The 20,846-nt window shown below is 37.0% G+C and overlaps 1 protein-coding gene across 3 annotated transcripts in view; it reads right to left on the bottom strand.

The window, feature by feature from the left end:
• LOC148297466 (uncharacterized) overlaps positions 1 to 20,846 on the bottom strand; it is a 35,275-nt gene that overhangs the window by 5,964 nt on the left and 8,465 nt on the right. The window contains exons 1-2 of one of the 3 annotated variants that reach the window (XM_088246012.1): positions 17,652 to 18,357; positions 16,256 to 17,145 (exon numbers count right to left, since the gene is read on the bottom strand). In XM_088246012.1, the coding sequence (XP_088102138.1) occupies positions 16,393 to 17,133 (741 nt within the window). In that variant the 5' untranslated portion in view covers positions 17,134 to 17,145; positions 17,652 to 18,357 and the 3' untranslated portion in view covers positions 16,256 to 16,392. Of the gene's footprint in view, positions 1 to 16,255; positions 17,146 to 17,651; positions 18,358 to 20,846 lie in introns of those variants that run through there. The other 2 variants (XM_088246017.1, XM_088246021.1) reach the window with 2 other exon arrangements.

Genomic DNA, 20,846 nt, shown 5'->3' with positions numbered 1-20,846 from the left:
CTCGAAAATTCCTACTCTCTCCGATTTTATCCCCGTAATATTATTCCCAACGATGTTGAAGTCATTGCCTCTTCCGCCCTTGTCTTTTTTCTTGGGTTGGAGAGTTTTGGTGCTCACTGATGGGGATTTCGAGCTGTTGCTGTTTTGTTGGTCGGTGTTCGCCTTAGAAGAATCCTCAAAACCTTGTTTCTGATCACCAAGTGGAGGCTTCAGATATAGCCAGCCGGTATTCATTTTCACTGCCTGGGATCCTTTTTCTGGAGGTATATCGATAATTGGCTGCTTTGTGCCAGGAAAAGTTACTATAGTTTCTAATTGTAAGGGGAAGCCAAACAAAACTCTTTTTCTTTATATATATATATATATAGACAATGTGAGAAAATAATGAATCAAGCTCTCTCCTTCGGTTACGGTGATACATTATTCTTTGGCAAAAGATAAAGCAACCAATTGGTAGAGAGCACGTGTGTCCATTAAGTTGACCATTAGCTATCCGAAAGAAGTTGCCCAACTCTTATAGCCCTTGCAAACTTCTAGCAAACTTTCTTCTTTCTTTGTCTTCTCTCTCTGTATTTACTAAAATACCCATCTAAAGTATGAATAACAAAATTTGCTCAGCCGTTGGTTTTTTTTGTTTCAGGGGTGTTTCTAGCTTTAGAAACTTCTAGCAAACCATGGTTAGCAAGAAACACCCATGAAACAAAAAAAAACCAACGGCTGAGCAAATTTTGTTATTCATACTTTAGTAAATGGGTATTTTAGTAAATACATAATATAATAAAAACCAAAACTAAACAGCAACCCACAAAAGTCGGCCTTATTATCGTAAGAAATGAGATAAAATAAAAATAAAAACAAATAAAAAAGCAACCTAAAAAACTTGGCCTCATCGTGTGAAAGAAGCAGTTCCTTTCGGTTTTCACCCACTTTCTTCGCACCCCCATTAACGTGACTCGATGAAACATGAGTTGCTTTACGTTGCTCCATTAGAAATTTCTTGTCTGAGAAAGAGAGAAATCGGTTTTCACCCACTTTCTTGTTTGATATATTTACATGCAATGTAAAAAAATCCTAATTAAAACATGCTTGAGCATGATGTGAAGGATGTGAACATGAAAGTCCATTGTGTTTTTCAGAATCATCAGGGTTGGAAGAATCCCTAATATTCCGATTATTCTTTGGTGACTGACACTACTACAAAAAGGGCAAAAGACGACCAGTAAACAACGACGGTAGATCAAAAAACCGTCGTTGTTTTTTAAAAGACGACGGTAATAGAAACCCGTCGTAGAAACTTTAAACACCTAAAAAACGGCACACGTATAGATATTTTGAAACCACGACGCACCAAATTAAAAAAGCGTCGTCTTATTACAAAGGTATTTTCAGAGTTAAAATCTGAACCTAAAAACAACGACTGCATCTATGAAATCACCGCTGTAGAAAGTAAAGACGACGATATAAAAATAAGACGCCGTGTTAATTAATTAATAAACACGACCCAATTTTCTTAGTCAGCGACGCATAAATTCAAAGGAATCTACGACGGTTAATTACAAAAAAAATCGCCGCTTTAAATTAAGTTACCACGACTGTAAATATAAATTTATCGACTTTTTAATTATAATATACTACGACGGTATCCATAACTCTACTGTCGCATAATTGTACTAACCACGACGGTTTGTTAAATTAACGACGTACAAATTTTATGCAATTATTCGTCTATCATTACCAGAATGAACTCTGTTCCTCATCATAATCGAACCAGAATGAACAAAGGCAATGTTTTAGAAGTGGATGATGTGCCAATTACTCTCACAAGGAGTTTGAGGGCAAGAAGCTTGTCTCAGCCGCCAAGGAAGGTCTCAAGCTTGATGAGAGTGAAGACGAGGCAAAGAAGAAGGAAGAGTTGAAGGAGAAGTTTGAGGGACTCTGCAAGGTTGTGAAGGATGTTTTGGGTGACAGAGTGGAGAAGGTTGTGGTGTCTGACCGTCTGACCGTGCTGGACTGCCAACATGGAAAGAATCATGAAGGCTCAGGCCTTGAGGGATAACAGAGCGGCTGGGTACATGTCGAGCAAGAAGACCATGGAGATCAACCCAGAGAACCCCATCATGGAGGAGCTGAGAAAGAGGGCTGATGCAGACCTTGTTCTCCTTCTGTGCAGAAAGACAATATTTAGATGATGTGTGCGTGTTTGTGTCTTTCAGATACACAAACGCGCCCACACATCAACATCCAAACTGAAAAATGAAAGCGAGATGAGACAGAGAGGTGATGTGCCTCCAGAGAATTGAGAAAAAGTTGAAACCCTAATTGAAAAATGAAGACGACAGAAAGACAGAAAACCCATTATTTATAAACAAATCTTATATACCACGTCGGTTTTTTAAAATATAGACGTTTATATATAACATACACGTCCTTTGAATTTAAAATAAGGTCGTATAAATTATTTAACAACGGCGCTATATAAAAACGACGTTGTAATTTTTTGGAAAATTAATTTATTGTGTAATTAAAAAAATTACACGTCGGTATGAGTAATTAAAACGACGTGGTATTAATTTTTAACGTCGTTATTATTGAATATAAGGTCGTTTGGTAAATTGGAAAATGACGATTCATCTTTTTTGAAGAAACATGCGTCGTGTAATTCGATTTCAAAACGTCGTTTCATTAAAACATACCGTCGTTGAAAGTAATATTATAGGGCAGTGTTAACAATAGCACCGTATAATGTATCATACTAGGGCGCATACTATTAATAGCGTCGTTGTTATGAAAAGGTTTTTTTTTATTATTTTAAACTTTTCGCCTTCCTGACCCATACTTGCATTGGTTCCAAACCCGAGAAAAACTTTCAAGCTTTTCTCATTTTTCATTCTCCAAGAACTGTTTCAAACTTTCAAGCTTATCTCCTCTTCGTCTTCATCTCTGAACTGAAACACCAAACTCCAGAAGAAAGCTTTCATCGCAAGCAAAGGGTAAGCATTTCTGGAAGGATTTTTGTTCCTGTTTTGCATGCGCATATCATTTTCTTTTTTTTAAATCTTTTTACATTTTTTCTTTCCAAGTTTGATAAAATTTGCAGACAAAGACGAAAAGTTTCCAAGTTTGAACACTACTCTGGTTCTTTTACTTCAACTAAATAAGACGACGGTGGCTTATTATTTACGTGGTTAGATTTATAGACCACGACGGTTCGTCAGTCACCCTAGCGTCGTGTGAAAGTGTTCGTCGTTGTTTTTTAAAATGATATCCTTTTTTTGTTTTTGATTTTTAAGGATATCATTTTAAGTTTCCAAGCTTTCATCGCATGTTTGATTTCTCTGAACAATGGTTTTTGTTTCGAAAATCTTTTTAATTATTTTTCTGCTGAAAATATTTTACGTTGTTCCTAATTTGTTTTTGTGGTATAGACGACGGTATATTAATATTTACGTCGTTTTATTTTCAATACCACGGCGAATGTTTATTATTAACGTCGTTGTAATATTCAATACTCTGTTTTTATTATATCATAAGACGTCGGTTGTTTATTATTGACGTCGTTGTAATATTTTATCACGTCGGTGATTAATTACCGTCGTGTAAAATTATTATTACGTCGTTTGTTTTGTTCTTACGTCGTTTGAAATATTATAATACGTCGTAGTTTATAAATAATCGTCGTGGTTTTTCTTAATTTCACTGATATATTTTCACTTGCAGGTTTAATTTGTCTGTAACCATGGTTTCTCAATCCCAAAGTAAGGAGTCTGGTTTGAAAAAAAATGAATCCTCGAAGAAGGAGCTTAGAGTTGTAAATCCTCAAACCAAGGCCTCGAAGAAGATGAAGCTTGTTTCATCTTCTGAGACAGAACCAGCCAGCACGGCAACTATTTCTGAGGAGGCAAAGTCAGGTCGGGGTATGAGCACAATGCCCCGTGTTGTGCAGAGAAAAATTCAGAAAATCAAGCCTGTTGTTGAGTACAATGAAGAGGGGAAACCTTATGGCCGTGCACATAATGAGATGCAGTCCTACATTGGTGTGTTGGCACGCTCCAGAGTCCCACTTGTGGACAAGAAATGGGTTCAAATATCCAAGGATATAAAAGAGCAGATTTGGGAAGCCGTTGACATGGCTTTTGTGGTTGGTAAAGGGGGCAAGCAAATGGTGCTATCTTCTGCCGCCAAGAAATGGAAAGATTTCAAGTCCACACTAACGAGGTTTCATATCCTTCCATTCATCAAGGAGCAGGATAGATTAAGGCAGCCCCCTGAAACATACAAATTCATTGAGAAAGCTCAATGGGATGCCTTTGTAGCTTCAAGGTTATCTAAAGAATTTGAGGCTGTGCATGAAGAACAATCACAGAGGAGGGAGAAACTCGAGTACAATCATCGATTGTCTCGAAAAGGATATGTTGGTTTTAAGGAGGACTTGAAGGAAATCATGCCTGGGGTAGATATTGATCGATCTACCTTATGGAAAAAAGCAAGAGAAGACAAACATGGTAACATCCCGGATCCAAAGACTGCAGAGAAAGCAAAATTAATTGTAAGCCTACTCACTCTGTTTTAAAAATTTTATTACGTCTGCTGTTATATTTTTCCGTCGTGTGAAAAGTTTTACTACGTCGAAATATTTTAAAAGGCGACGTTAAAGGTCTTAATCTGGAATCCATGCTCTGTTTTTTGTAATTATAACATAAGACGTCGGTGTATTATTATTGACGTCGTGTTAATATATTAATAACGTCGGTATTTAGTTAGCGTCGTCTTAAATATTATATTACGTCGATTGTTATGTTATTGAGTCGTGTGAAATATTATATTACGTCTATTTTTTATAAATAACCGTCGTTTGTTTCCTTATTCTGACTTTTTATTATGTCTTTTTGTTAGGATGATTTGCAAAAGCAAGTCTCTGAAGGCACAATTTCTCTGTCAGGATCCAATGATGTTTTGACAATGGCTTTGGGTCCCGAGCATCCAGGAAGAGTTAGAGGTGTAGGGGCTGGGGTTTCCCCTAAGCAATACTTCAACTTACCTAGACAACAGAAGGTTAGGTTTGCTGATCAATTGAAGGAAAGTGTAAGACTTGTCCTTCAAGAAGAGACTTTGAAAATGGAGGCTAGATCAAGGGAAGAGAGTTTAAAGATGGAGGCTAGGACGAAGCAATTGGTAGAAGCTGAGAGGGAAAATTTGCTGAGTCAGCTTTCAAAAATCATCCCCAATTTTGATCCAAGCCTGCTGAAACTGAATACATTGTCCCAAATCCAAGGGCAAAGTCCCAAAAATCCAATGTCTGACAAAGCAAGCTGTTCTGGGGCACTTGATGTTAGAGCCCTACAATATGAGGAGGATACTGCCAAGAATGGGGAACAGCAGGAGGAAATGGTAACGTCTTTGAACTTTGAATTTTCTGTTTCTCTGTTTATATTTACCGTCGTCTGTTAATGTTTACCACGACGGTTTATTTATTTGTTTTAATTTTTCTACAATGTCATTTATATATTTCTTTATTTCTTATAACAGAAATCAGGGGAAGTTGGAAAGAGAGTAGAAGGAAAGATACTTGAGATAGTTGAACAGGTAAATTCTCATAACTTTGCTTTTTTCAATTTTTTTTTTCAATAAAGGAATTACCACAACATTTAATGAATGTTACACGTCTGCAATTATTTAATTGAATGTTTAAATTGTTGTACAAGCTTAGATACCGTCGTAGTATATGAAATACCACGACGTTTATTATTTACCGTCGTGTGATTAAATATACACGTCTGTAATTATTAAATACCGTCGTTTGTTATTATTACCACGACGGTTTAATTTAATTGTTTTACTCTTTTTTTTTTGCCCTTTTTGTACTATGTCTTATATATATTGAGTTTATTTCTTATAACAGAAATCTGGGGATCGTGAAAAGATTGAAGAAAAGAAAGATGAAAAGGTAAATTCTCTTAACTTTGCCTTTTTCATTTCTTTTTCAAGTTTCAGACGTCTATATTTTCTTTCAACCGTCGTTTGTTTTAATTGAATGTTTAAATTATTGTACAATCTTTCTTATATATATATCTCTTTATTTATTAAAACAGCAATCCAGTGTTGGAGAAAAGAAAATTGAAAAGGTAAATTCATTAATTATGAATTTTGCATTTGAATTAGACGTCGGTTTTATTTAAACGACGTAATAAAGTATTCATTACGACGGTATTTTTTTACCGTCGTGTAACTCATTTTAAGACGACGTTTTGTTATTTAAACCGTCGTTGTTATTTATTTACCACGTCACTTATGTTGCTTTATTTGTTCAAACAGAGTACTGAAGTACCAGATTATACAAAGCTGGAGTTGCCATCTTCTTTACAATCCCTTTGTAGTTATGTTGAATCGACACTAAAGCCTCAGGAGAAGGCTATGAGCTTTATGATTGAGAAGGAGGTGTTTGGCATAGATCGTAACACCTTCGTCTTGCATGAAGATATTACCCAATTTGCTGCCATGGAAGAAATTGGGGCTACTGTCGTTGCAATATATATGAGGTTTGTCCTTATCAAATATTCATTTGACACTCTCCTTTTGTTTAAAAAAAAAAACACTCATGGTTTCAATTCATATATTTAGGTGCCTGTTTGATCATCTGAAAGCTGCAAATATGGTGAATATGGTTGGCTTTATAGACCCTGCTCTAGTTAGTGCTGACGCTGGTTCATTAACTGAAAGATCACGTCTCGTAGCCAATCGTCTTCAAAAAACAGATGGTGAACAGATATTCCTGATGCCTTACAATCCAGGGTTAGTCTCCAAAACAAAAAACAGGATTTTGTTTGTATGATGCTCTGCATATAACACTATTTAACCTTTATATTTATTTTGTGCAGCCGTCATTGGGTCTTGATCATTGTAAGAGCAAAGAAGGAAACCGTATATTTTCTGGATCCACTGCCTGGAAATCGGTTTGTGGATGAGGACGGGAAAAACATTGTGAACTCTGCTCTAAAAATGTATAATACACACATAGGCAGAGTAGGCCGTAAAACACCTCTCTGGAAAACTCTGCCCGGCACTCCAAAGCAACCAAGCAGTGTAGAATGCGGGTATTATGTCATGCGCTTTATGAGAGACATCATAAAGGATACTTCCCTGGAATTTGAGAAGATGGTAAGAAGACAATTTTCAGATTTATTTTTATGTGGGTTTTTATATTATCAACGACGGTAAATTAAAAATACCGTCGTTGAATATATATACTATGTCGGTGAATGAATAATAGCGTCGTCTGTGAGATTAATCTTTGTTTATGGACTGCAGTTTGCCAAAGGAAAGGATCAAGCGCCATACCCCCAAGCTGCCATTGAAGAAGTTAGGAAAGAATGGGCAGAGTTTGTGTGTGTTCATATGGAGTAGAGGAATTTTAGCATACTTAAACATTTTTATAAAATGTACAAATTTTGTTAGAATTAGACAAGTTTTTGTACAAAATTGGTTAGAATTCCCAAGTTTTTGTTGAAATCAACGTCCCTGTAAATTTGTTGAGGTTTTCATGTTGTGAAAAACCGTAGTTTGTTCAAAAAGACATTGTATACACATAACAACGTCACAGTTTTTAAAAAAGCGACGTAAGAGGTTTTTCAAACGACGCTCTTGGTTCTATAGACGACGTTGTTTTTTTGATATTAGACGGCGAGAAGTTAAGAGTTGTGGTCGTGGAAAATATTTTGTACGTCGTTTTATGTGCAAAAATGGTCATGGTTTAGAATTTAAACGACGTTTTGTTTTAAAATTAAGTCGTTTATAATAATTTAAAACGTCGTTAATTTATTAACGCCGACGTGGTTTGTGGGTTTTATTCATAATATTTTATTCCATTTCATTCAAATATTCATAATAAATTGAAAATAAATCCAAAAAATGCAACGTCAACTCCTATGAAGTCATTGAGATATTTTCTTCCCCCTTAAGCTTTAAAAAATTAAGTTTGAGTTATACAAATTTAAAATTACCACCAAAAAGAAAAATGTTTTCACGAGTCACAACATCACTTATACTTTAATGGTTTAGGGTTTAGGGTTTAGGGTCTAGGGTTTAGGGTTTAGGGGGATGAAGGTTTATTTTTGGGGTTTAGGGTTTATGGTTAATATATATTAGGCCCTAAAACCATAAATCCTTTTCTATAATTATTTAAAAATATATATATAATTTATGGTTTATATTTTATGGTTTAGGGTTTAGGGTTTAGGGTTTAGGGTTTAGGGTATAGATGTCATATTTAACGACGGTTTTATTGTTTTCCGTCGATGATTTACGAAGAGCGCATTTCTAAACCTTGGTTTCTTTAAAATGACATTGTACACACATAACAACGTCATAGTTTTTACCAAGCGACGTAAAAGGGTTTACAAACCGTCGTATTATAAATTTATAACGACGGTAAATAATTCATAACTGACGTAGTTATCACAACTGCCGAACGACTGTATTTTAATAAACCGACGTGGTTACTTTGGGGTTCTGAAAACGACGTCGTTCTCTTTTTAATACTCGCCAAGTGACTTTTGGATTTCCGATGTAGTTATGACGGCGCTTGTTTATCTAAACGGACGTTGATTATTAAAATATGACGTCGCTATGTATATTAGAACCGACGTTGTACTTATATAATTTGTTTAAATATGATTTTTTTCACGCGTTTTTTAACTCTCAGTTTTCAATTAGGGTTGCAGAATGATTCCTCACAAGAAATTGTCTTTCTGAAAGCAAATGGGTTTGCAGAATGATTCCTCACAAGACCAAGCATGGGTTTGCTACATCCTCCTGTGTAGCAAGGGTGGAACCAGCTTTAGAACCTGCATGGGTTTGCAGACGCACAACCCACAACAGGATCTAAGGCTGGTTCCCCCCTGCTACACAGGAGGATTGAAGTTGATCACTGTGGAAAAGGGGACTACAATGTAACCAGGAATCGAGGAGTGAGCTTTTCACACTTTGTTGATTTTGATTTTCTGAAATTATTAGATATTCATCTGTGGCTGTGCAGGAGCTTGAGAACAAGAGGAAGGAGAGGGCCCAGCTTGCATATGAGAGGAAGAAACAGTTGAACAAGCTGAGGGTGAAGGCAGAAAAGAAACCACGATGTATTTGCCAAATTTGTGTACATATATTGTGTAAATATTGATCAATATTTAACACGAAGAGATTTGCCTTTTAAGATGAAAATGTTGTTGAGGATTGAGAATTAAATTTTGTTTTGTGTTAAGAAAGATATTACCAAAATAAAAGAAAAATTAATTAATTTTAAAAAGCTATAAAAATAAGACGGCGGTTTACAGAGAAGACCGACGTATAAATTGAAAAAATACGACGGTAATTTGAACTTAGGACGTGGTAAATAAACACGACGGTAGTGTTGTAGGTACCGTCGTAGTATGCTCCAAAATAATAAGTCGATAAATTAATCTCTCGCGTCATGGTATATTATTTAACACGTCGTTTTTTGTAATATACCGACGTGTATTAATTACATATACACGTTTAGGTTGTGGAAAATGGTTTGTACGTCGTTTTCTGTGTAAAAATGGCCATGGTTTTAACTTTAAACGACGTTTGTTTAAAAATTACGTCGTTTATTATAATTTAAAACGTCGTTAATTTATTAACGCCGACGTGGTTTGTGGGTTTTATTAATAATATTTTATTCTATTTAATTCAAAATAATTATAATAAATTGAAAATAAATCCAAAAAATGCAACGTCAACTCCTATGAAGTCATTGAGATATTTTCTTCCCCCTTAAGCTTTAAAAAATTAAGTTTGAGTTATACAAATTTAAAATTAAAACCAAAAAGAGAAATGTTTTCATGAGTCACAACATCACTTATACTTTCATGGTTTAGGGTTTATATAAATTTAGAAAAGGGATTAGGGTTTAGGGTTTTATGGACGAGATATTTTAGGACATAAAACCCTAATCCCTTTGGAGAAATTATTTAAAAAAAATATATATATATATATATATAATTGTTGTTTTATTTATTAGGGTTTAGGGTTTAGGTTATATTTGTCTATTAGGTTTTAACGACGGTATTTTGGTTTTGCGTCGTAAGTATATTTACAACGACGTCATTTTTAAAATAAGCGTCATGTTTAGGTTGAACTTTTAACGACGATTGTGTTTTTGTTTCCGTCGATGTTTTTAAAATAGCGCGCTTTCTAAAAATTTCACCTCGACCTAAAATTTTCAGATTTCGCTCTAACTCTTATACAAGTTGCCAAAATTTCTGTGTCCTAAAACATTTCGCTCCGCTCTCTCACTTCAACTCTAATTCAAAGTTGGTCTCTCCGTCGAATCCAAGTTGGCCAAGTTTACAACTCCGTCGAATCCAAGTTGGTCATAAGCTGTGAGCTCTGCCTACCTGTAAGTGCAAACCCTAATCTCATGCTTGTAAATTCATTGAATGATATTCAGTTCTGTGGTAAAGGGTTTTGTGATGTTTTAATGTTGTCGACGGTATGGGTTAATGGATTTAATGTTTATTGTTTTCATGAATCGGGTTTAGGGTTTAATGTTGTCGGATCTTTTAATACTCTCTGTTATTATGAATCGGGACTGGATTTAATGTTTTCATGCTTAGTATATGTTGGTTTCGTGCTTAGTATTAATGTATATGTTGTGTTCTGAATATATTCTGGGTTCTTGAAAATAAACTGGGATTTCGAAATCTTTTTTATGCATACGACGACGCTTGTTTTAAAAAACCGTCGTCTATAAAAATATACCACGACGCTTGTTTTAACTACCGTCGTGGTTCAAGTTCGCGGGCGTCTGTTTCTTGCTAGCATTAGACGGCGTTTTTTTAAAACCCGTCGTCTATATATGTGTAAAACGTCTGTTGTTGTTAAAAAACCGTCGTCTGTTTACTATATTATTTGCTATTAAAACCTTATATAATCTGCTATAGTGATAGTCATTGCTTGTCTTTTCACCTTATATATGTTGTGTTTTGAATATATTTTGGGTTCTTGAAAATAAACTGGGATTTCGATATCTTTTTATGCATACGACGACGGTTTTTTTTAACAAACCGTCGTTTGTAAATATATACCACGACGCAGTTTTTAACTACCGTCGTGGTTCAAGTTCGCTGGCGTCGTTTCTTGCTAGCATTAGACGACGTTTCTTTTCAAAACCGTCGTCTATATATGTGTAATACGTCTGTTGTTGTTTAAAAACCGTCGTCTGTTTACTCTATTATTTGCTATTAAAACCTTATATAATATGCTATAAGTGATAGTCATTGCTTGTCTTTTCACCTTATTATAGATAATAGGATATAGTGTCGGAGATGGATAAGTCATGGATGCACTCGGATAGAAGATCGAAGGCATATGAGTTAGGGGTGGAAGCATTTTTGCAATTTTCTGTAGAAAATCTTCTAACTACAACGCATATCCGTTGTCCATGTGTTAAATGTGCGAATTTGAAATTGTTTGGGGTTGGAATTATAAGGGATCACTTATACTTTAATGGAGTTGACCAAAGCTATAAGAATTGGACATTTCATGGAGAACCTTGGGAACCAATTGCAACTAGTAATGCTAGTAGAAATGTTGAAGAAGATGATGACCATAGTAGGTACAGTTTTGTGTCTGAAGAAATAGAGATGGATGATAATGATTTTGGTGATTTTGGATCCGATCCTTATGAGTTTGCTAATGTGATTGGGGATGGAGATCAACCATTGTACCCTGGTTGTAGAAAGTACACCAAGTTATCGGCATTAGTGAAGTTGTATAATTTGAAGGCAAAACATGGGATGAGTGATGTATGTTTTACAGAATTATTGATACTTCAGGGCGAGTTGCTTCCAGAAGGAAATACAATACCGGCCTCTTTGTATGAGGCAAAAAAGACTTTGTGTGCATTGGGGCTGAGTTATGAGAAAATCCACGCATGCCCCAATGATTGCATCTTGTATAGGAAGGAGTATGAAGATTCAACTAATTGTCCTACTTGTGGTATCTCAAGGTGGAAGGAAACCAAAGATGGATTCTTGAAAGAGGGTGTGGCAGCGAAGGTGTTGTGGTATTTTCCTCCAATTCCAAGGTTTAAAAGGATGTTTCAATCACATGAGACAGCTAAGAATTTGACTTGGCATGCTGCTAGAAAATCAATTGACGGTCAGATGTCTCATCCGGCGGATTCCCCGTCTTGGAAACTTGTTGATGATAAATGGCCCGAGTTTGGTAATGAGCCGAGAAACTTGAGATTGGCTCTTTCATCTGATGGATTCAATCCCCACAGTTCTCTAAGTAGCAGATATAGTTGCTGGCCAGTTATCTTAGTTACATATAATCTCCCACCATGGCTGTGCATGAAATGAAAGTTCATGATGTTGACTTTATTGATTTCCGGTCCTAAACAACCCGGAAATGATATAGACGTCTACTTGGAGCCTTTGATTGATGATTTAAAATCTTTGTGGGATGGGATTAGAGGAGTGTATGATGCACACATAGGAGAATATTTTACACTCAGAGCTGCATTACTGTGGACCATTAATGATTTTCCCGCCTATGGAAACTTATCTGGTTGTGTTGTTAAAGGATATAAAGCTTGTCCAATATGCGGCGATGATACACCTAGTCATAGGTTGAAAAATGGCCACAAAATTTGTTACATTGGGCATAGAAAATGGTTACCAATTAATCATCCATATAGAAGGCAACGTGCAGCTTTTAATGGGAAACCTGAATATGGCACGCCTTTGGAGCCATTAAGGGGAGAAGAAGTGCTGCATATGGTTGAAGATATTAATTACATATGGGGATCGAAAAAAGGGGGAGGTGGAGGTGAAAATGATGGTGACAGAATTTGTTGGAAGAAGAAGTCAAAATTCTTTGATCTTGAGTATTGGAAATACCTTCCAGTGAGGCATGTCCTCGATGTTATGCACATTGAGAAGAATGTTTGTGATAGTATCATTGGTACATTGCTGGAGATCCCTGGAAAAAATAAAGATGGGATTGCTGCTCGGTTAGATTTATTGAACATGGGGGTCAAAACTGATTTGCAACCCGAGTATGGAGAAAGAAGTACTCGTTTGCCTCCAGGGCCTTGGAATTTGTCAAGAGCAGAGAAGAGAGCGGTTTGCAATTCTTTCTATGGTATGAAGGTCCCTGAAGGTTATTATTCAAATATAAAAAATCTTGTATCTTTACAAGATTCAAGACTTCTTGGCCTTAAATCACATGATTGTCATACCTTAATGCAGCAATTGCTCCCTGTGGCAATTCGTTCTGTTTTGGAGAAGCCTGCAAGGTATGCAATAACTCGTTTGTGCTTCTTCTTCAATGCTATATGTGCAAAGATGGTTGATGTTTCCAAGCTAGATAAGTTGGAAGAAGATGTAGTAGTTACTTTGTGTTTGCTTGAAAAATACTTTCCACCTTCATTCTTCGATATCATGGTTCATCTAGTAGTACATCTTGTTAGAGAAGTTCGTCTATGTGGGCTAGTTTATTTTAGATGGATGTATCCGTTCGAAAGATATATGAAAGTTCTAAAGGGGTATGTTCAGAACCGTACTCATCCCGAAGGTTGCATTGCGGAGCGTTATATAGCTGAAGAAGCTGTAGAATATTGCACTGAACATTTATCTGATATTAGTACAATTGGAGTGCCATCAAGTCAGAAGATAGGAGTTTCAAAGCCATTATCAGGTTGCACAGTGAGCTTAGTTGATCGGGACCTGTTGAACCAAGCACATCTATATGTCTTGGAGAATACGGAGGAAGTTCTACCTTATATCGAGTATGAGTTTTATTCCTTAAGTTTCCATTTTAAATTATTCCTTATGTTTATCTTATATGTTTGGGACCGTAATGCTTGAATTTTTCGTGTCATGTAGGGAACATATGATCCACATCAAGGCCGCTTATCCAAAATTTAGAAAGAGAACAAAGTGGCTGCAAGATAAGCACAATAGCACTTTCATTCAATGGCTACACTTCAAGGTATATGTTATTCAATAACATATTGGACTTTTAATTTTCTTCTTTCTATGTTAGATTGAATTAAGATATGATTAATTTGCAGGTTCAAAGTGAACTTGATGAGGGAGGCAATCATGGGGTATCAGAAAATTTAAGGTGGCTAGCAGCTGGTCCAAACATGGCAGTGCCATTATATAGGAGCTATCTTATTAAAGGTGTTAAATTTAACATCAAGGCACAAGATGATGTGCGGACAGTTCAAAATAGTGGAGTTTATTTACTTGCACATACCATGCAAGTTGCTAGTGCCAAGGATAAAAACCCAATTCTCTCAAATATGGGTTTTTATGGTGTCATTCAAGAAATTTGGGACCTTGACTACCAAAAGTTTACAATCCCAGTCTTTAGGTGCGATTGGATAGATAGTACTTCCGGCCTTGTAGTCGACGAACTTGGATTTACCCCTGTAGATTTGAGTAAAATTGGACATAGGAATGACCAATTTGTTTTGGCTTCTCAAGTCAAACAAGTATTTTTTGTTGACGACCCGATGCATCATGGTTGGTCGGTAGTGTTATCAGCGCCTAATAGAGAATATAATGATGATGTTATTGGTGATGATGTCTTAGGTGATGTGAGAATTGAGTGTGAGCCATTTACTAGAGGGATGCCAAATGTTGACACATTTGATGAACTAGTGGGTGAGTTTGGGAGTCAAAATATTTGAGATGGGTGTGAAGATATATGGATTGAATGATGCTCTTGTAATTTATGAAATTATTTATGCCCTAAACAGCACTACTGTATGACATTAATTTTGCAATAAATTGTAATGTGTTTTCTTCACTTTCATTATGCAGGTTTTGGACACAAAACAATCAGTACATAAAATACTGGTTCAGTATTATAAAACGACGGTCCTTATAAAACTGTGAAAAACAGACGTCTGTTGCCATAAAATTGTCAATCAAAAATGACGTTTTGGAGCATTCAACGACGGCATTGAATTAACCGACGTCTAAAAGCGAACTAAAAGTGAAAAAAGACGACGTTATTGTGAAACAGTTATTAACGATATCACGTCGGAAAAGGATAAAGAGCCGACATGTAATTACAAATAACATGACTTCAGTACAATAATACCGACGTCTTGGATGGATTAGACGACTATTATTTTACTAAAGACGACGTATAAACAGAGAAACACGGCTGTCTTTTACATGATCACGACGTTGTATATCACATACTACGTCGTTTATAGAAATAAATATGTCGTAAGTCAAGAGCCTAACATATTTTCCACGTCGGTTATGTAAATATATAAGACGTAGTAAATATTAATAACGTCGTATTTTATTTATTTAAAGACGTAGTATATACATACACACGACTGCGTTTGTATAAAATAGGTCGTCTATTCTTCTAAATGAAAATTTTTTCGTTCATTTTTCAGTATACAGACGTCGGTTGTTTTTGTAAATGACGTTGTTTATTATAACAACGACGGTGATTTACCTTAACCGCTATTTCCACGTCAATATTAATGGAAAAAGTGAAGTAACAATACTATTTCACGACGGTTATATAAATATATTCGACGTCATATGATTTAATAACGTCATATTTTATTTATTTAAAGACGTAGTGTTTTCTTTTACACGACGAATGTTGTATAAAATAAGTCGTCTATTCTTCTCCATGACAATTTTTTGGTTCATTTTTCAGTGTACAGACGTCGGTTTTTTTTTGTAAATGACGTTATTTGTTATAACAACGACGGTGATTTACCCTAACCGCTATTTCCACGTCAATATTAATGTAAAAAACGAAGTGGCATTACTATTGCACGACGGTTATATAAATACATTGGACGTCGTATGATTTAATAACGTCGTATTTTATTTATTTAAAGACGTATTGTATTCTTTTACACGACGGAGGTTGTATAAAATAGGTCGTCTATTCTTCTCCAGGATAATTTTTTGGTTCATTTTTCAGTATACAGACGTCGGTTGTTTGGTTGTTAATGACGTTGTTTGTTATAACAACGACGGTGATTTCGCGTCGTGGTTTTACTTTGCAAAAGACGTCGATCGATTTTACGACGGTTTGAAAACCAAATTCACGACGGTGAATTCCCGTCGTTTTTTGCCTTTTTTGTAGTAGTGTGATCCCTAATATTCCTTGTATACAAACAAAGTAATTAAAACTGCCATACAAAATCACATCTGCAGCATGTCAAAAACAGAATATACAATGAGACCTGTGGTGGAGAATAGAAAGTTTTACTCATGTACGCCGTCTAATAGGTTTTACAATAACTACAAAGAGTTTATACAAATGGCAACATCAAATTCTCATATGGTATATCCACACATGGCTAAAGAAATTCTGGAATTAATATCATCAGCCCAAAAAATCCAATAATCTACTTATAAAACTCCCGCAGTTGTATTTTATGTTGCCAAAGTCTTGTATCCCCACTTTTCGGGAATTAACTGCTACAATAGTATTATCCTCAATGTTGTGACGGATACTCAACTTTTCGGGTTTCAAGAACCCAACTTTTCGGGCGGCATTGATGTAGACGTTGTGAAAGTTGAACATCCCAACATATGAGGCTTTATTGCGTGCTGTAATTTCATTTTTATAAATTATGAATTGGTTGGTGCTGCCACCATCTTCAGTATTAGTTGTCTTCAAGTTGCATTCGAAGTTGTCGAAGTTGTGATACGCTTTCGGAACTCCATCTCCTTTAATGTTATTGCCACGAATGTTGTAACCATCACCTTTGGGTTTGGTTCCTCCACCGCCACCTTGGCCTTGGGCGGAACTCGAGCCACCTGCTGCTTTGCCGTGATCTTTAGTACTAGTAGTCTTGCAGTTGTAGTTGATGTTGTGAAAGATGAACATCCCAACATCTGACTCTCCTTTTGTTGCGGTAATTGTATTACCATTAATATTGATGTTGCCCAAGTTGTGACCGTCACCTTTCAGTTTCGTTCCTCCACTGGCACCTTGGCCTTTTGCGGTGTTGCTCCAGTGGACATCAGAGATGCGAGAGGGCTCGACCCCAGTATCAGGGCTATTGGGTTTGATGATGTCATTTGTGGCACTATATCTGTTGCTGGTGTCTTTTTTTTCCATTACTGGCTGGAGCTTTAATAGGCAACAGGTACACAAACAAGATAAATTTTAATCATAATTCTATTTAAATTTTAAAAGAACAGAAACGATATTCGGATTACAAAAATCATACAAAGCAGGAATCAGATTCAACAAGGACTAACAGAAGTCTTATGACTTGGACTAACAAATTCATGGACAAACCAATCATTCAAAAATTAAAAATAAAAACCATGAGTAACTGAGCGGAAATCTTCCAAATTTGAAGAATTATCAAACCGAGACAAAATTTTACTTACAATTTAATTAATTAACAAGAATAAAATTGACATCTTCAAGCAATTTTTTTACAAAATCTTGTTCTCTCACCCTCTCTTCTGGATTATCTGCTTCTAAATACCCAACACTAAATTTATTCAATGAAGACCCAAGACCTAAATTTGTTCATTGTACACCAAGCCCCTAATTTGATAAGGTGGAACCCATAATAAAGCAGAAATTTTTTTAAAAAAAATTAAAGAAAAATTGGAAAGGCTCACCAACTGTGTGTTCTGGGTCTGTAGTTTCGATTCAAAGAAGTCAATTACAACTCAGCCAAAACAAAACAAGCCTATAACTTCGAACCACGTATGTAATCTAAAAGAATCTACTCTAAATGCGAATCTGGCTGATGTTAGTATTGTTCTCTCACCCTCTCTTTAGATGCTGTGCTTCTAAATCCCCAAACCCTAAAAAATTTCAGTGACCACTGAAGCCCTATCCTTGATTGAATAAATATGGGCTGCTATGTCGGCAGCTTGATTTGGAAAAGTTGGTTTGACTTTTCCAAAGTTGGTTTTAGCCACAATTTTTCTAATTTTTTTAGATTTCTCTAGTTAGTACATGGGTATTTTTAGTGGCTTGCAAAGGTCATGAAAGATAAAAGCGTGTTCAAGTGGTAGGCAACGGCCATCACAATCATTGCCGGCAATTCTTCCCAGATAAGGGAGATTCACTATTATACCAAATATAGGGGCCTAAATTATAAAAATATTATATATGAAATGGACTTCAGAAACACATCCAAAGTCCATTCACAACATAACAATAGCTGGGGTCACATGCTTCACCAAAAAAAATTGGACAGAAATGTTTACTCAATGGTTAGAGTTGTTAGAGTTGTTAGGTTAGACTGGTGGTTAGCTTAGCTGTCAGTTGTTTGCACAGTTACTTACTCAAATTCTCATAGTTTGGTTTGACTTTTCCAAAGTTGTTTTTAACTGTTTGTGCAAATAATCTCGCGGGAGAATATTCGCTTCTAGATCCTCGAACCTTCGATCTTCCTTCTCTCTCCTTCTCGATTCCTGTAAAACAGATTGGAGTAAATAGACCACACCCGGGGGGTGTTGGCCAAAGGCCCTCCGATGCCTAAGTTAGTTCAAGTGTTTGTGGGAAAACAATAGCTAAGCGAAGGGTACGGAGTTTGTATGGTGTGAACCGGGTGGCCGGAGCCGTGTGTGGTGGCCGGAGCCGTGTGGAGAAAATATGGAGAGTGGAGAGTGGAGAGGGAGAGAGAGCTTCGGGTATTTTCTCGGGTTCTTAGATGTGAATTTAGATGTACCTTGAATGATGAATAAACCCATCTATTTATAGGAGCCTCGGGGCTAGGGTTTCGTAGAGATCGAGTCGGACTTGATAATATTTGAATTATCTCGTTAATTATAAGATAATATCTAATAATTAGGATATTATCCCTTTAATAAGATAATAACCAGATTATTGATATTATCTCATTAATTATAAGATAATATCCCTTTATCATGATAATATCCCAATTAATGATATTATCTTTATTAATTATGAGATAATACCATATAACTAAGATATTATCCTGATTAATTAATTATCCCAATAAATGGTTTAATTAATTAATTTAAGGGATAATCTTCTTTTCCACGTGGCGTGCTCTGATTGGAGACGAAAATATTTGCTCCCACAAATGCCCCCCAGCTTCTGCATGGCGCTTGTGTGGCATGTAGGAGATGAAATTATTTTTCGGACTCTCCAACTGTATCTGGGCTTTCTTCTGCGAGTTGGACTTCTTTTGCAGATCAGGTTCCCAATTAGAGTAGGCTTCTGACTGTTCTTGGAGTTGGATTCTCAGTAGGAATGAGCTTGCGATTCCTTCTTGACCTGGGTTGTCCAGCTTGTATAAATACAGGGCTTCTCTTCACTCTTTCTCACATCGCAAACTTAACTTCTCTACTTTCTAGCTTGAGAAAGATCTTGGAGAATTTGTATTGCTTGTCGAAGATAGGAGTTGCCGTGCATCCAAAGTAAGTCGAGCCCATAAAAATATATATTCGTATATATTTTTTGTCTTTTTTTGGCAGCAAGGTTGTGGTCCAGCATGGGTTGGAGCTAACGCAATAAGCCATGGTGCAAGTGCTGGGCTCAAGGAGAGAGCATGGAGGAGCCAAGCCCAAGGCAGAAAAATGGAGGCGCTGGGCTTCGGAGCAGTGGCCAAGAGGCGTTGGGCTTGCGAGTCGTGGGCTTGAGCTGGGAAGCAGGCCACGCATGCGGGAGCTGGGCCAGGAGGCGCGCGCTGGCGTGTCATGGGCCGCATGGGTGCGCCAGGTGGGCTGCGACGGTGCTGGGCCAAATGCACTGCTGGCGAGATGGGCTCGAGTTGGAGGGTGCGCTGGGCTGCTCCAAGCTGGGCCATTTCCTTTTTTTTTTTTTTTTTTTCTGCCAGCTTTTATTTATTTCTTTTTTCTTTTTTCTTGTGTATTCTAACTTGTAGAATTTTCTTCTCTTCTTGCAGTTGTCTATTGATCATGTCTTCTGAAGATGGTAGGAAGTCAAAGCTCCCTTCTGCTGAGAAGACCCGAGTAGGAGCTACTCTAGCGTCATCTGCAAGGGTCAAACATCTTGTTGGTGCAGATAGCAAGAAGATTGGTGGTATGCGCAACATTAAGGATGTCCCCCTTAAGCCTCTTGCTGATGAGTGTGGAGATCGTGATCTGCTCCATGAAATAGTCCGTGCGCGATCTAGTTCACCTGTTGAGAGGCAAAGAGATGCAGATGTTCATATCCGAAGTTCGGGTCGTTTGTCCCAGTCGAAGAGTGGAGGTCGATCTGGGAGGTCTGCTCATCCACCCAACCACCATGATCCTGCTGTTGAGTCACGAGCAGTCAAACGTGGAGTTGATTCGTCGCCACCAATTCCTTTGGAAGTGAGGTTGGCAGAGGCTAAGAAAGCGAAAGAGTCATCTGCTCGGGCGAAAGGTTTTTCTGCAACGTCAGCGGCTGATCCCAAGGTGGACAAGTCCAGTCCTGCAGGGGATGTAGGCGTGTCTGATCTGCTCAAGACGCACTTTCTATCAAGTCCATCCGCTTGTGCTGGGCTGGTTGATCAAATCCGTCAAGCTGGTGATCTTGGTACCTTTTCAAGTCTTTCCTTGGAAAAACAAAGGGAAGCAACACTTCATCTGCTTCAAAAAGGAGTTGTTTTTGCTGCTGAGACCATTCGAAATTCGTCTGCTGTTGCCCCCTCTTCTGCTCAGCTCAGTGAGTTCGAGAAGAAGAATGCCGAGTTAGTTTGCAAGCTTTCTGCTGAGCAGGCTCGCTATGAGAAGAAGACGTCTGACTTGAGGGCGATGATATCCGAGCTGAAGAGTTCCCTTGCTGAGAAGGATTCCGAGCTTAACTCTTCTATTGCTGACTTGGCTAGTCGAAAAGATGCTTACTTCCAT

Source organism: Prunus avium, chromosome 1 (assembly GCF_965620075.1).
Source record: "Prunus avium chromosome 1, drPruAviu1.hap1.1, whole genome shotgun sequence".
NCBI classification, from domain to species: Eukaryota; Viridiplantae; Streptophyta; class Magnoliopsida; order Rosales; family Rosaceae; genus Prunus; species Prunus avium.
This window is presented reverse-complemented; position numbering and strand designations above follow the sequence as displayed.